Source organism: Talpa occidentalis, unplaced genomic scaffold, assembly GCF_014898055.3.
Source record: "Talpa occidentalis isolate TD23 unplaced genomic scaffold, MPIMG_talOcc4v2.1 talOcc4.11, whole genome shotgun sequence".
Classification (NCBI taxonomy): Eukaryota; Metazoa; Chordata; class Mammalia; order Eulipotyphla; family Talpidae; genus Talpa; species Talpa occidentalis.
The window spans coordinates 61530038-61546051 of NW_023601104.1; the positions used below are offsets into that span (position 1 = coordinate 61530038).

At 40.5% G+C, this 16014-nt stretch overlaps 1 protein-coding gene across 1 annotated transcript in view; it reads right to left on the reverse strand.

Annotated features, from left to right (window-relative positions):
• Positions 1–15757, reverse strand: part of PYGL (glycogen phosphorylase L) — a 39896-nt gene extending 24139 nt beyond the window's left edge. Inside the window, exons 1-2 of the mRNA XM_037503315.2 lie at positions 15422–15757; positions 1033–1134 (exon numbers count right to left, since the gene is read on the reverse strand). Coding sequence (XP_037359212.1) covers positions 1033–1134; positions 15422–15664 — 345 coding nt within the window. The 5' untranslated portion in view covers positions 15665–15757. The remainder of the gene's footprint in view (positions 1–1032; positions 1135–15421) is intronic.
• Between the last annotated feature and the right edge of the window lie 257 nt (positions 15758–16014).

Below are 16014 nucleotides of genomic sequence, written 5' to 3' on the forward strand. Positions count from 1 at the left end.
GTTTTCTCATACAGGTCTTGACAACTCAGTTTTCTAAGAGTTCAAAAATTGATTTGCTTCTGTTCATAGTTCTGGGAGCTTTCATGACTCAAATTTACTGGGGTTCTTGTGCAAGTTCAACTGCTAATGCTAACACTCTGGATTTTTTAAACTCAAAAAGTAAAAGTCTAAAGTAGGCTATAGACCTTAAGGAAGTAGCCCTGGGTTGTTTCATCCCACCTGGTTATATGCTGGGCCAAAGGAGATATATTATTTTGAGCTGATATCAAGAGAAGCAAAGAAAAGGGAAGTGGAGGGGAGCTGCAATGGTTCTTCTACAGGAAATGAAAACCTACCCCACATGGAGGAAACCAGCCCTAAGTGACAAGCAGCTGGCCACTTTCAGGGGCCAGTCCCCTGCCAAGGAAAGGTGCAGTGTGGACAGCCTCTGGTTTAGAACATGTCATTGCAAATGCCCATTCCTCTTTTCAACCACTTCAGAAAGGTTAAGGATTATTTGGTTTTGGCATGGACATACCTGAAGCCCCAGGAAGAAAGAATTAAATATGTTCATGAAAACAAATTTGCATTTAAAGTTTAACACCTCAGGCTTCTCATTTACAGAGGAAATATATTTTGCATCTCATTAAGCAATAAAGAATGTATGATGACCATATTTTAAAAAAATATTTTTTTCATATTTTGCCTTGATATACAATAGTAGTTATCATTCTCAAAAATTACAAGCCCAAAGTAAAGCTTGGTATTTCCCCAGCAGAGACTCAAGTGCTTTTATGAATCGTATTCAGATGTTAATTTAAAAAATGTAATTTGCTGGGGAATGCTGTCAAAAATTTTGGATGGAAAAGAATATTCTCACAAGGCAAAACTATTTCCCTAACTCTGATCATCAGTAGCTTATATTTCTAATAGTTTGCATTAGCCATATTCACAGAAGCACATTTTTACCATTTTTGGTGTGACAGTTTCAATGTTCCTGAACTGAACTTGAAATTTAAAGGGAGAGAATGAAAGAATATTGAAACCATGTACCTGGTAAATGGCCTCATCACAGGCATTCTGTAGACCAAGGTTGATCATGGTGTTCTGTAATGTTCGCCCCATGTAAAATTCCAAAGAGAGGTAATAAACTCTCTGAAACAAAGAGAGGTAATATTAACTTTATGGGGCCAACTTTAATTTTCAACATAAAAACACAAGGTCACCAACAAGCACACACAGGAAGGCCTACTTTAACAGGGGTTCAAATAAGAGTCCTTTAGATGAATCAAGGACTAACCAAAGGCATTACTGACAACTGGCTTTGGGGAAACCATTTTATACCTGATTTTTGTCAAGGCAATTCAGTATCCTTTACATCCAGGAGGAAACAAGGCCAACGCATTCAACTAATTAGATTAGGTGTTTTGTGTTTTTTAGCTTCCTGTTCATGAGCTTCATGAATCACGCATATATTTTGGATAAACTAAAGTCAAACTGTCACAGCTCATCATTCACTTGTGAAATATTTATAGGATGAGAGTCAGCTGGGGTGGCTATGAGCATATCAAGCCATCTAAGAAACACAAAGATGAATTCCCTCCAGACATACCCAATGACTAGAAGGTATTTTTCTTGGACTGATTACAAGTAAAATTATGACTGTTTTAGAATCAAATTATTCTAGAAAGCTTATGGATAGTCAATAACAAAAGACTACCTTAGAATTTTTGGTATTTATCCTGGATGAAATGGAAAATTTCTCGATCAACTTAAAAACTGAATGTCTTTGACACAGAAGTTGAAATTAAGAGGTGTCAAATTCAGACCACCTAAAACCTTTTAAAATATAAGCACAGTCTACTAATTGGAAAAAAATGAGTGACTTCATCATCCCTTTTGACAATCTCTTCCTTATCTGTTTCCTTTTCCCCACCAAACACACATACACACACACACACACACACACACACACACACAACTAAAATCTGTAAATACACAAATATAAAGTTACCTCAAATATTAAGGGTAAGGGTGACCCCTTATCCCAATAAGAGCCAATAAGAACCAAAAAGAAAAGTATTTGATGAACCCAAAAATATAAAAAAAATCAGAATTTATTCGAGATAAGGCCTATCATAATATTCAATTATTAGTTACACATATATTTATAATAAAGTATTAAATGAAAATGCAAATTTAGAAATTTCATCTGTTGTCACTTATTTTATAAAACAATGGAATTCTAGGTGTTCACATAGGCATCAACATCTGTATTTTAGTGTATCATTTGTATCACTTGACACTATTTCCAGAGCACACCATCATTACCTGGATCCAAGTTGTTGGAATCCCTATGATGCTGTCACTGGGGCCCTCATCCACTCCTCAGATGTCTTTGTGTAAGTTAGGAAAAAGGTCTCTTTTTTGGGGCAGATAGAGGCCAAAGGGGTGCCTGGTGCCATTCATCCCCATGGCTGGTAACTTGTACCTGAGGTCACTACATCACAGGAAAGTTTCTAAGCCACAAATACCCATTTGCATATTTTCAGGGCAAATTTTATTCATTTTCCCTATTACATATTTTCATTTAGGACCACATGTATTGCTTTTACTTTTGCTTAATCTATAAAAAACTAGCTTATAAAAACAGTATATACACAACTCTTGCAATTGTGGGGTCACACCCTTTGAAATAATAACTACATCTATGTTAAATGTCTTGGCCTCCCTTTTAATGATTCCACATCAACATGGACTTCAGATCTATTAAACATTGCAAGATCTTCCTTAAAAAAAGTTGTTGCTCAAAATAAAGTAATTGAGAGTTATCAAATACAGTTTGTAAAACATTGTCTGATAAATGTGCACTTATTAAATATGGTTGTTAACATAAAAAGAAGTAATTGAAAGAGCACCTCATTATGTGACAGCCTTTACAAGAACATGTATTTAGGGTCACTTTCTATATTCTCATAAATCACTTTTTTTGGTGTGTGTGTGTGATCCTCATGCTATATTTGGGAACATATAGATCTTGAATGATAGCTCTTCCTTATCTTCTTAGCTAATGATCTCCAAATAGTTGTTACATATCCCAGTAATAAAAATATTTAAGCATATCCAATATACCTTATAAGTTAAAAACATGTATTACAATTACTACTATTTTATGTATATTTTACAAAATGGATCTTTTCAAAAGGTTTGTAATGACAAAATAAAGAAGAAATAAGAATTATAAGTATGTTAAAGATAATTTTTATTTTATTCCTTGCTTTAATCAGAGCACCTGGGTACTTGTGTAAAGATGTATGGAACAGGTAGCAACAAAACAGACTTGCGGGACAGGCAGGAGCTGAGCACATGGTGGGAAGGGTATGTCAAGTGGAAGGTGCATCGGGCAGAGCCCCAAAAGTGGGGAGTACAGGAATAACACATTGGTTCTATGGGAGAGTAAGGTAAGTCCAGGAGGGTAAAGGAAGATGAGATGGGAAGGACAGGTTCACCTGAACTGAGAAGGATGCTAAAAGCTTGATAAAGAACAATGGCAGGACAAGGGGAACCAATGATATCCGAGCAGGGAGCAAGATATATTGCTTTAGGAAGCTGAATAGGGCTACAATGTATAGAATGAGATGGGACTGCAAACTCGAATGCCTTCAGGAGCTAGGTAGAGAGAAGCAATGTGTAATGGAGGTCACATGAAACAATGGGGTGTACTGGGCCAAGAACTGGCACGTGCATGTCCTGCCCAAAGGGACTGAAAATTAACCTGCTAAGAGATGTCTTGCTGGCCAAGTAAAACATGTCAGCTGCTTGTGGCCAGTTTTACGACTTCTGGGAGCATAGAAACCACTTAGAAGTCTAAAAAAGGAGGAGATTAGGTAATCTGAAGGAGACCAGCAGATTTCAACAGAATGTGACAGCCAGTTGAATAGGGAATACAGAGGGAAGTCAAAGGTGAGACTAAAGCTTGTGTCTGGGTGATTGTCAGGATAGCGATGCCATTAACTTAGAAACAGAAGATAGGGCAGAGCTGGGAAGGATAGTGATTTGAGTTTGAGGAAGTAGGAAGAGATCTTGCTCAAGATCTAAGAAATGTAGGAATGGAGTTTGAAAAAGAAGTCAGACTAGAGATCCAGATTTGGGATTCATCTGCACAGTTACTGAAGAGCAGAGGTAATGGGAGAGAAGCTGGAATACATTTGCTGGTTCCACTTGGCCCAAGGCCCTCCTGTGTAGATGAAGGGCTGTCACAGAGTAGATTCTAATTAATATGTATGGAATGAATCCTACTCACTGTATCATTATCAGATTAACTGACTTATAACCACACTGTAGTAGGAAAGGAGAGCCCAGCAAAAAAACTCATTAGAGAACCAGAATAACTAGAAAGTGCCAGCTCAGCCATCAGAGAGGGAAAGAGTATGTTCTATGGGTGTTAAATACTATTAATATATACGGATCAATTAAGATGTGTAATAACTATAACAGAGCTGAAAGTATTTGAGCTCACAATTGAGTTCTATGTGAGCACCCTGTGTAATAACTAGAACAGAGCTGAAGGGACTTGAACTCAGAATTGAGTTTTGCATGAGCACCACAAGTAGTAAACAGAGGAGATATTGAGTTCACAATTGAGTTATACATGAGCCATGAGTAAAAACTATAACAGCACTGACAATATTGGAGCTTAGAATTGAAATCCACATGAGCACCATGAGTATTATCTGGAAAAGAGCTAGCATAATTAAGATCATCAAGTTCTAGAGAACAAATGTGTAATAACTATAGGAGAGTTGATGTTAATCGAGATCATTGGGTTTTACATGAGCACCATGAGTAACAGTTCTAACAGAGCTGACTATAATTAAGCTATAAGAGAGTTCTGTATGAGCACCATGTGTAATAACTAACATAGAGCTGACATTAATTAAGCTCACAAATGAGTTTACATGAGTACCATGTGTTATGACTATACAGAGTTGATTGACTTGAGCTCACAAATGATTTCTACATAGCACAAATGGTAATAATAAAACAGTTGAAATTAATTGAGATCACTGAGATCTACATAGCACCACGAGTAATAACTATGAAAGAGCTGATATTAATTGAAATCACGGAGTTCTACATAAGCACCATGTGTAATAGCACTAAAGAGCTGATGGTACTTGAGTTCACAATTGAGTTCTACATTGCACCATTGGTAATAAATATAACAGAGCCGACAGTACTTGAGCTAAGTTCTACATGAGCATCAAGAATAATAACTATGAAAGAACTGACATTAATTGAAATCACCGAGTTCTACATGAGCACACACGTAATACTACAACAGAACTGATGGTACCTGACCTCACAATTGAGTTTTACAAAGCACAGCTAGGAACAACTATAACAGAGTTGCCATTAACTGAGATCACTGAGATCTATATGAGCACCATGTGCAACAATAATAAAGGGCTGATAGTACTGAGTTCACAATTGAGTTCTACATAGCACCATTGGTAATAATTATAACAGAGTTAATTTTAGTTGAGATCATTTTCTACATGAGTTATAACTTTATGAGTTATAACTTTAAGAGCATTCATGATAACTGAGATCACCAAGTTGTACCTAGCACCAAGAGTAATAACTATAACAGAGCTGATGCTAATTGAGATACAATAGAGTTCTAAGTGAACCTCACCCTGAGCCTGGGTGGCGGCTCCCCTGGGCAAATGGGAGGCCCCAAAAGGGGGCCCAGTAGCTGTTTACACCTCTAGCACCCTCTTCTGGCATGATATGGTCCTGCATTGGGTCTGTCCTGCCTAATCTTTACTAGGTTGCTGTGGGCTAACTGGTGATTCCCCTCAGTGGCCCCCACTGGGAGCAATGCCTGTGGTTCAAAGTTGTATCCTGGCCTGCTCCTTGACTCCCCTCAAGGCAAAGTGGTGGTGTCATTTCATGGGCCATTGTCATGGGGGGAGATGGTTAATTAGTTTGCTTTCAATTTGCATTTCTTTATTATAAGCAACATTGAACATTTTTGAATGTTGTTTGAATGTCATAAGTGAGAAATGTCTGTTGAGGGGTTTGCCCATTTTATAATGGGGCATTTGCTCTTTGCTGTTGGCTCCTGTTGGTACTTTGTAAATTTTGGAGATTATCTGTTAGATGTATGCAAATATTTTGTCCCATTCTGTAGGTTGCCTCATTTTTTTTGGATGGTTTCTTTTGAGGTTTAAAAGCTTTTAAGTTTGGGCCTCCCTGGTGGCGCAGCGGTTGAGCGCTGGGTTGCGAAGCCGCCCGCAGCCTCTGCAGCGCCAGTTCAATCCCCGGCTGCTCCCCGGCCACCGGAGGAGGGTCCCACATGGCGCGCGGACCTCTCCTGCCGCCCGCTGCTCCCCTCAGCAGTGTGCTGCGGTCCTTCTGCCTGCTCTGCTCCCCGCTCTGGCTCTGGTGAATTCTCTCACCCTCCTGCGCTTCTGACTGTACCCAGTGCTTGTATAAATAAATAAAAAAATAAATAAATCTTTAAAAAAAAAAAATAAAAGCTTTTAAGTTTAGATAATCCCACTTGTTTATTTTGCTTTTGTCTCCCTTGCTGCTTGATTTATATTCCCAAATACATGTTTATAGTAGGGGTCCTGTATTGGGTTGTCTATATTTTGATTCAAATACGTTATGTTTTCTGTTCTTATGTCCAAGTCTTTAAATTCATTTTGAATGAATTTTCATATAGGGCATTACATTTATTCACTTTTTTGATAATATTTACTTCATTTAGCAAATAAAATTCATTCTTTTCGCCAGTAGGACATAGTTCTTTCTTTACAAATTGACATATTTTTAAATTTAATGTGATTATTGTTATCAATTTAACTTAAATAAATAACAATTAATTTGATTATTCTATGTAGAATATTCTTTTCTTCAAACTTCAGTGTTATGACTTTGTGTATAATTTTAAAATCTTTTTAATTTGGTTTTTCAGTTTAATCACCAATGTTTAATGTTCTTTTTTTTGAAACAGTTCATTTTTTTAAAGGAGAGTTTTGAAAAAAAATAATTTTTATTTTTCCAAAACCAATCATTTTGTTATTATAATAAGGTAACTATTTCAAATATTTTAATATTATTCAAGTCAAGAAGTATATTTCTTTAATATTATTCAAGTCAAGAAGTATATTCAAGTCAAGAAATATATTTCCAATGTAAAATTAACAATGTCGGAGAGCGGCGGAGCAACATGGCGGCGAGGAGACGCTGCGAGTAAGATCTCCCATTAAAAAAAGTAAATAGGGAGGAAAAGCGGCAGGTCCCAGTGAGAACTGGGACACGGAAGATAAACGGGTGACGCCAGCAAACTACCCAAAGAAGAAAGTGGCCATAAAAGAGGACTAGAAGGGAGGGAAGCGCAGAACCCTGCTCCCCTCCCCCGCCCACAGAGGCGGCACTCTCCGACCGGCAGAGAGGAGGAAACAACAAACCAAAACGGCCCACAAGAACAAACGACGCAGCAAGCGGGACTGTGAGTGGAAAGGAACTATTGCAGCCACCACACCCCGTGAACGGGAGCTGAGGCGAACCCTGCAGGATCCGCCGCGGCGGTGAGCGAACGGCTCCGGGCGCCATTAGAGAAGAACAAAGACCCCGGGAGACGCGCACACAGCCCGGGCTGCCGGACATTTCTTAAGACTGCTTGAAAAGGGCAGAAGGTTTCTGGAGGACCCAGTGGCCAGCCGGGAAGTTATTCCACGCCAGGCCCCTTCCGACCAGCAGTCTGAGCCCACAGAGGGAGCAGGCACCCACGTCTGGGGCAGACTGGGTGCGCAGAAGAGTGTGCCTGAAACCGGAGGCGCAGGGACTGCATCCCGCTTCGCCATTTGAGAACAGGGACATTTCTTCAGTAAAAACTGCCTAAAACCAGCAGAAAGCTCCCCCAGAAGACAGAGATGGCTCCTGGAAGAGCCAGAGGGGAGCGGAGAAGTTCACCCAAGATGTCAGTCAGTCCGAGCAACACAGTGTCCCAACGCATACGACAAATTAGAAAACAGACAGTAGGGAGTAGAAGAACCACACGCAACCTAAAAACTCCTCAGGAAAGAAGCACACCACAAAAAGAAAACCACTCCCCAGATTGCAACGACAGCAACTTGGAAGAACTTCTGAGCCTTCCAGAAAGAGAATTTAAAATTGCCATGATTAAAAAAGTGATAGATCAGAAGAAGGAAATTGAGTCCCTAAAGAGGGAAGTAAGAGAAATGCAGGAGATCAAAGAATTAATGGAGGAACTAAAGAACTCTGGGAAAAGCAATGAAAGCAGAATAGATGAAATGGAAGAACGAATAAGTAATCTTGAAGACACAGAAATAAAAAGAACCAAAACAGAAAAGGAAAGAGAAGTACGAAGGAAAAAGAATGAAGAAAGACTTCGGGAACTATCTGACTCCATGAGGAAAGGAAATATAAGAGTTATAGGAATTCCAGAAGGAGAGGAGAGAGATGTAGGAACAGAGAAAATATTCATGGATATAATTGAAGAGAACTTCCCAAATGAGAAGAAGGAGCTGAAAATTGATATACAAGAAGCAAGAAGAACACCAAACTTCCACGACGAAAGGAAAAACACAGCAAGACACATAATAGTAAAGCTCCCAAGAATCCAGGACAAGGAAAAAATAATGAAGCTGACAAGAGGGAAGAAACAGATAACATTCAAAGGAAAACCAATCAGGCTGACATCAGACTTCTCTGAAGAAACACTACGGGCAAGGAGAGAGTGGAGGGACATAGTCAACAGACTCCAAGAAAACAGATGCCAACCAAGAATACTCTATCCCGCAAAGCTCTCTTTCCTCCATGAAGAAAGAATATGGACCTTCCCAGACAAAGAGAAACTCCGGAATTTCATTGCGACTAAACCCCCACTCCAAAAAATACTACAAGGAATCCTAAAGCCAGAACCTCAGAGGGACGAATAACAACGAAAGAAGACCAAAAAAAAAAAAAAAAAAAGTTATTAAAAGAATAAATAAATAAAATCAAAGGAAAGACAAACATAATGGCAAATACAGATGCTAACATATCAATATTAACTCTAAATGTAAATGGACTAAACTCTTCAATAAAAAGACACAGAGTTGCAGCCTGGATTAAGAAACAAAACCCAACCTTTTGCTGTCTCCAGGAAACACATTTAGCTACAAAAGATAAAAATAGGCTCAAAGTCAAAGGATGGAAAACAATCCTACAAGCAAATGGGCCAAAAAAGAAAGCAGGAACAGCTATACTTATATCAGATAAAACAGACTTCAAACTCAAAAAAATAAAAAGAGACCCCAATGGTCACTACATTATGATTAAGGGGACAATACTTCAAGAAGAAATAACACTCATTAACATATACTCACCAAACGAAAGAGCACCAAAATATATCAGACAACTGTTGTCCTCTCTGAAAACAGACATCAGAGAAAACACATATGTAGTGGGAGACTTCAACACACCACTATCAACAATGGATAGATCAACAAGACAAAAAATAAGTAAAGAAACTAAAGCTCTAAATAAGGACCTAGAGCATTTGGGCTTAACAGACATCTATAGAACACTAAACCCAAAAAAAACGGAGTACACATTTTTCTCAAGCGCACACGGATCATTCTCTAGGATCGATCACATACTGGGGCACAAGACAAACATCAACAGATACACCAAGATTGAAATCATACCAACCATCTTTTCTGACCACGAAGGCATCAAACTAGAAATAAATCATAAAAAGAAGGCAAGGTACTATCCTACCTCATGGAGATTAAAAGCCACACTACTGGAAGACCACTGGACTAACGAGGAGATCAAAGAAGAAATTAAAAAATTCTTTGAATTGAATGACAAGGAGGACACCAATATCCTAAATGTATGGGATGCAGCAAAAGCAGTAATAAGAGGAAAATATATAGCAATAGAAGCTCACATCAAAAAACAAGAAAGAACTCAAAGAAACAACCTAATCTCGAAGCTCAAAGATCTAGAAAAAGAACAACAAAAAAACCCCAGAACCAGTAGAAGAAAAGAAATAATAAAAACCAAAGCAGAAATAAATGAAATTGAAACTAAAAAAACAATCCAAAAGATCAATGAAACCAAGAGCTGGTTCTTTGAAAAAATAAATAAAATAGACAAACCCTAGCCAGGCTCACAAAGGAAAAAAGGGAGAAAGCACAAATACACAGAATCATAAATGAAAGAGGAGAAATCACAACGGACACAGCAGAAATCAAAAGAATAATCAGTAACTACTATGAACAGTTATATGGAAACAAGTTCAACAATCTAGAGGAGATGGACAAATTCCTACAACTCTACAATCACCCAAAGCTAGATAAAGAAGAAATAGAACACCTAAACAGACCAATTACAAGCAGCGAAATTGAAATGGTAATTAAAAACCTCCCCAAAAACAAAAGCCCAGGACCTGATGGATTTACAAATGAATTCTACCAAACATTCAGAGACGAATTAGTGCCTATCCTTCACAAACTCTTCCAAAAAATTGAGAAGGAAGGGACAATACCAAACACGTTCTATGAAGCCAATATTACACTAATACCAAAACCGAATAAGGACAACACAAAAAAGGAAAACTATAGGCCAATCTCCCTAATGAACACTGATGCAAAAATCCTCAATAAAATTTTAGCTATCAGAATCCAACAATGTATCCATAAGATAATTCACCACGACCAAGTTGGATTCATTCCAGGGGCACAAGGATGGTTTAACATCCGAAAATCAATCAACGTTATCCAACACATCAACAAAAAGAAATATAAAAACCATATGATAATATCAATAGATGCTGAGAAAGCTTTCGACAAAGTGCAACACCCATTCATGATAAAAGCCCTTGAAATTCTTGGGATACAAGGAACATACCTCAACATCATAAAGGCCATCTATGACAAGCCAACAGCCAGTATCATTCTCAATGGTGAAAAGCTGAAAGCAATTCCATTAAGATCTGGAACAAGACAAGGATGTCCACTCTCACCACTGCTTTTCAATATAATACTGGAAGTCCTAGCCAGAGCAATAAGACAAGAGAAAGACATCCAAGGAATCCAAATTGGAAAAGAAGAAGTCAAACTATCACTATTTGCAGATGATATGATAATATACATAGAGAACCCCAAAATCTCCACAGAAAAACTAATTCAACTCATCAATCAATTCAGTAAAGTGGCAGGATACAAAATCAACACGCAAAAGTCAGTAGCCTTCCTATACACAAACAATAAATCTGAAGAAGAAGAAATCAAAAAAACCACCCCTTTTATTATCGAAACAAAAAAAATCAAATATTTGGGAATAAATCTAACAAAAGAGGTAAAGGACCTATACAAAGAAAACTATAAAACACTGTTAAAAGAAATAGAAGAAGACACAAAGAAATGGAAAGACATCCCCTGCTCATGGATTGGAAGAATAAACATTATTAAAATGGCCATCCTACCAAAAGCAATATACAGATTCAATGCTATTCCAATCAAAATCTCAATGGCATTCTTCAAAGAAATAGAACAATTATTGATGAAATTCATATGGAATCACCAAAAACCCCGAATAGCCAAAGCTCTACTGAAAAAAAAAGAAGGAAATGGAGGCATCACACTCCCAGACTTCAAACTATACTACAAAGCCATAATCATCAAAACTGCATGGTATTGGAACAAGAACAGACATACAGACCAATGGAATCGAATAGAAAATCCAGAAATAAACCCACAGATTTATGGTCAACTAATCTTTGACAAAGGAGCAAAGACTATGCATTGGAGCAAAGAAAGTTTGTTCAATAAATGGTGCTGGGAAAACTGGGTCGCTACATGCAAAAGAATGAAGCTTGACCACTACCTCACACCATACACAAAAATCAACTCAAAATGGATTAAAGAACTAGACATAAGACCTGAAACCATAAAATACATAGAAGGAAATATAGGCGAAACACTACGGGATTTGCACATCAAAGACATCTTTACAGACACATCACCCAAAGCAGTGATAGTGAAGAGAAAGATAAACAGCTGGGACTACATCAAATTAAAGAGCTTTTGCACAGCAAAAGAGACAATAACAAAAACAAAGAGAAACCCCACCAACTGGGAGAACATTTTTGCACCCAACACTAATGATAAAGGACTGATCACAAAAATCTGCAAAGAGCTGATGAGACTCAGCAACAACAAAGAAAATAATCCAGTCAAAAAATGGGCAGAAGAGCTAAAAAGAAACTTCTCTGAAGAGGAAATGCAAATGGCCAACAGACATATGAAAAAATGTTCAACATCACTTGTAATCAGGGAAATGCAAATCAAAACTACCATGAAATACCATCTCACACCAGTGAGAATGGCACATATTAAAAAACTAGCAACAACAAATGTTGGCGAGGATGTGGAGAAAAAGGAACTCTTCTGCACTGTTGGTGGGAGTGCAAACTGGTCCAACCATTATGGAGAGCTGTGTGGAGATTTCTGGACCTACTAAACATAGAGCTTCCATATGATCCAGCAATTCCACTCCTAGGTATTTACCCAAAGGACACAGAAACATCAATTCCAAAGAGCACCTGCACTCCTATGTTTATAGCAGCACTGTTTACAATAGCTAAGCTTTGGAAACAACCCAAATGCCCAAAAATAGATGACTGGATCAAGAAGATGTGGTACATATATACCATGGAATATTACTCAGCATTCAAAAAAGATAAACACATGCAATTTGCAGCAACATGGATGGCACTGGAAGGGATCATGCTCAGCGAAATAAGCCAAAAAGAAAAAGAAAAATACCGGATGGTCTCACTCATAGCAGGAATCTAGAAAACTTAAATAAGGGACCAGGAAAATGAATATAAGAAAGTGAAAATCAAAATCAACAAAAAACTATGAACCAGAGACACTTTTTGGGGGGTGGGGGGCGGGAGGGGAAGGATTGGGGTCAGAATGGGGCGTTTGCAATTGTATGGGGGAATATAAAAATAAAATTTAATATTTAAAAAAAAAAAAAAAAAAAAAAAAAAAAAAAATTAACAATGTCACATATTACGCTTTATTTCCTTCTGCATTCTCACCTCACTTTTTAAAAAATAGTAAATATCTATATACTGACCTCTGAATGTACTTAATACAAGAAATTTTAAACCAAACATTAGAATCTTATTAAAATGCTTAATACATTTTCTTAAGAATACTTCTAAGCCTAAATTGACTAGGAATATGGTGTTTTCATGTATGAAAATAAGAGCCGTACCAAGATATTTAAACACTCTTTAGAGGTGTCAGCAATGATTGTTACTTTTTTCATCATCATCATCCTCATCACATTATTATTACAACCAACTCAGCAATTTCATGAGTTAATTTTCTAGAAAAATATCTATTTAATCAGTATTGCAGAGCTGCATGAAGTAAATGAATATAAACTGGTAAAGATATAAAATTACTACTGATGAACTGGGGTTTGGGGAGGAGGCCCAGATTCTGAGGACCCCAGGTGGGCTCTCTCTTGCTTCTTGTCTTGGGGGAGTAAAGTTAAAGAAAAACCAAAGTTAGAGAAAAACAAGAGATTGATTGATCGGTAGGTAAGAAGAAGAACAGGAAAGCTTTTGGAGTGGAGAGGGGTCCCATTGGTAAGCCACTGGGGTGGCAAGAAGTAGGTGCTTATATGGGTATAGTGAGTGGGGGTTTGATTCTTGGGTGTCTCTGCATTGTGTCTTTTGCTGATGGGCTGGGCTAGGGGGCTGTCTCCTAGACTACTGAGCTTGTGGGGTTCTCCTAGGCTACCTTTGTCCACTGAGTTTGCGGGCTTCTCCTATGCTACCAGGCATTCTGAGTTTGCCAATATTACCTGGCCTACTGTCCAGACTTAGCCTTGGTCTGTTGCTCTAGCATTGTGTTATTGTGTTGGTGTTCTAACTCTCCAATCAGACTATATTATATACTAATACTATAGAGGGGTTGAGTGTGGGGAGATGGGGATGAGGTTCTAAAATATGGCTCATTATCTACCACTCCAACTTAAAAACTTAAATAACTTTTAATTTAAGGTGCAGCATGGTGGACTTTGTAGTGTCCCCTCAATGCAAATAAAAAAAGATACAGTAAACTTAGAGTATGCACAAGTGTTTTGGAAGGATAGATTCCAGCCTTGCTACTTTCGGGTACAGGACTGAGTCTGAGATGAGGAAGAGTTATTCTCTATTTGAAAGCTTTGTTACAGCTGGGATTCCTTCCAGTGAGAATATACTTTCTTTTGCACAGGGAATCTTGGTGCTCTGGGTTGTGCATTGTTAGTTTCTTCTTCATGCTTTTTACATATTGAAAAAGTTCCTAATAAATATTTACATACATTTCCCACAACCTCCAGGACATATCTGCCTTTCACCTTGCTAGTATTCTTTCAACCCGTTTTTTCCAGTTTGTTCTCCCAATAAGGATGGACACCCACCTCACTCCAGCAGCCAGAGCTCCACTCTAACCCTCCCTCTGTGTAACACAATCCCTCCCCCTGCCATGGCCTCCTCCAGCCTCCCTACCCACTTCCTTAGATTGTCCTGGGAGGTAATTTGCTTAGAGCACCTTAAGGAACTCTCCAGTCTTCTCACAGTGGGTAGGAGGTCAGGGAACAGCAGTTCAGGGGGCAGGTCTTAGAGGTCAGAGCATGTTGGCCCACTGCCTCCACCCCGAAGGAGTTGTGTTAGTCCAGGAGCGCCACATCCCACTCATTGGAACTGGCAGAAAGGGGGTTCGCAGACCCCTGTCCTTGGGGTGGACCTTAGCCCTCACCCTCCACCCCACTCCTGTGTGGAGCTTCCAGGTCACTGGCCAGGTCTGTCCACCTAGTCTTCCCAAGCCTTTGGGCAGTGCATCCCCTTCAACTTCTCTTTTTAGCCATGTCTCCCCTGCCCTGCCCCCCCAACCCCCTGAGCTCTAACTACATCTGACGAACTGTTTTTCTCATCCCTCCCTAAAGACTAAGTTTTGCCGAAGGACTTTGGTCCACTTTGTTCAGGGCCAGCAGCGTGGGTCCAGCACTGTGCCTGGCACACACACAGGAGGCGCCCGATACTTCTGAGCTAAATGCTACGAATAAATGCTCCAAAAACGTTTGTGAAATGAGTGGACAAGAAAGGGAGATCTGGGCACTTGCTCACCAGGAGGTGCTCAGGGGGGTACAGCATGGGTGTTGGTAGAATGCCCGCCCACCACCTGGACACGTCTCCCAGACTTTGGCGGGCGCTGCCCGGGGGTGGTCAAGATTCGCTCCAAGAGTGGTCACGCCAGGTCACCCCCACGCCGGGCTGCTGTACCCGCGGGGCCAGAGAGGAGCCCCAGCGCCCCGCCCCGGCCCCCACCCCCTCCCGCCGCTCTCGGGGCGGTACCTTGGGGCGCTTCTCGTAGTAGTGCTGCTGCGTGCGGATCCAGCGCCCCACCAGGTGGTCGCGCACCGTGTGCGCCAGCGCGAAGAAGTAGTCGCGGGGGGTGGCCACGTTGCGGTCCTTGACCAGCGTGAAGTGCAGGTGCCGGTTGAAGCCCTTCTTCAGCTCGGCCACGTTCTCCACGCCCACGATGCCGCGGATGCTGATCTGCCGCCGCTTCTCCTGGTCGGTCAGGGGCTTGGCCATGGCGGCGGGCGGTGCGGAGCAGCTAGCGGGACGCGCGGGACGAGCTGGACGAGCGGATCGAGCGGCCCGAGGCGCCCGGCGGCAGGTCAGGGCGGAGCGCTGGCCGCGGCTTTTGAGTCGGTGGAAAGTTCGGGGTCCGCCCCCCGGCAGGGCACCGCCCCTGTTCCAAACAGAGATGGGGGGAGCAGGAGGGCCTGGCCTCTCTTTGCAGGGTGGGGCAGCGGAGGGTGGGCGCCGAGGCCTGGGGTGCGCGCTGGGCCCCTGCGGGCATTGCTGCGCGCGGCCAGGTGGGGCTGTCCCCCCAGGACCCCGCTGAGCCCTCCAGGCGGTGGAAGGTTGGCACCTGGGGC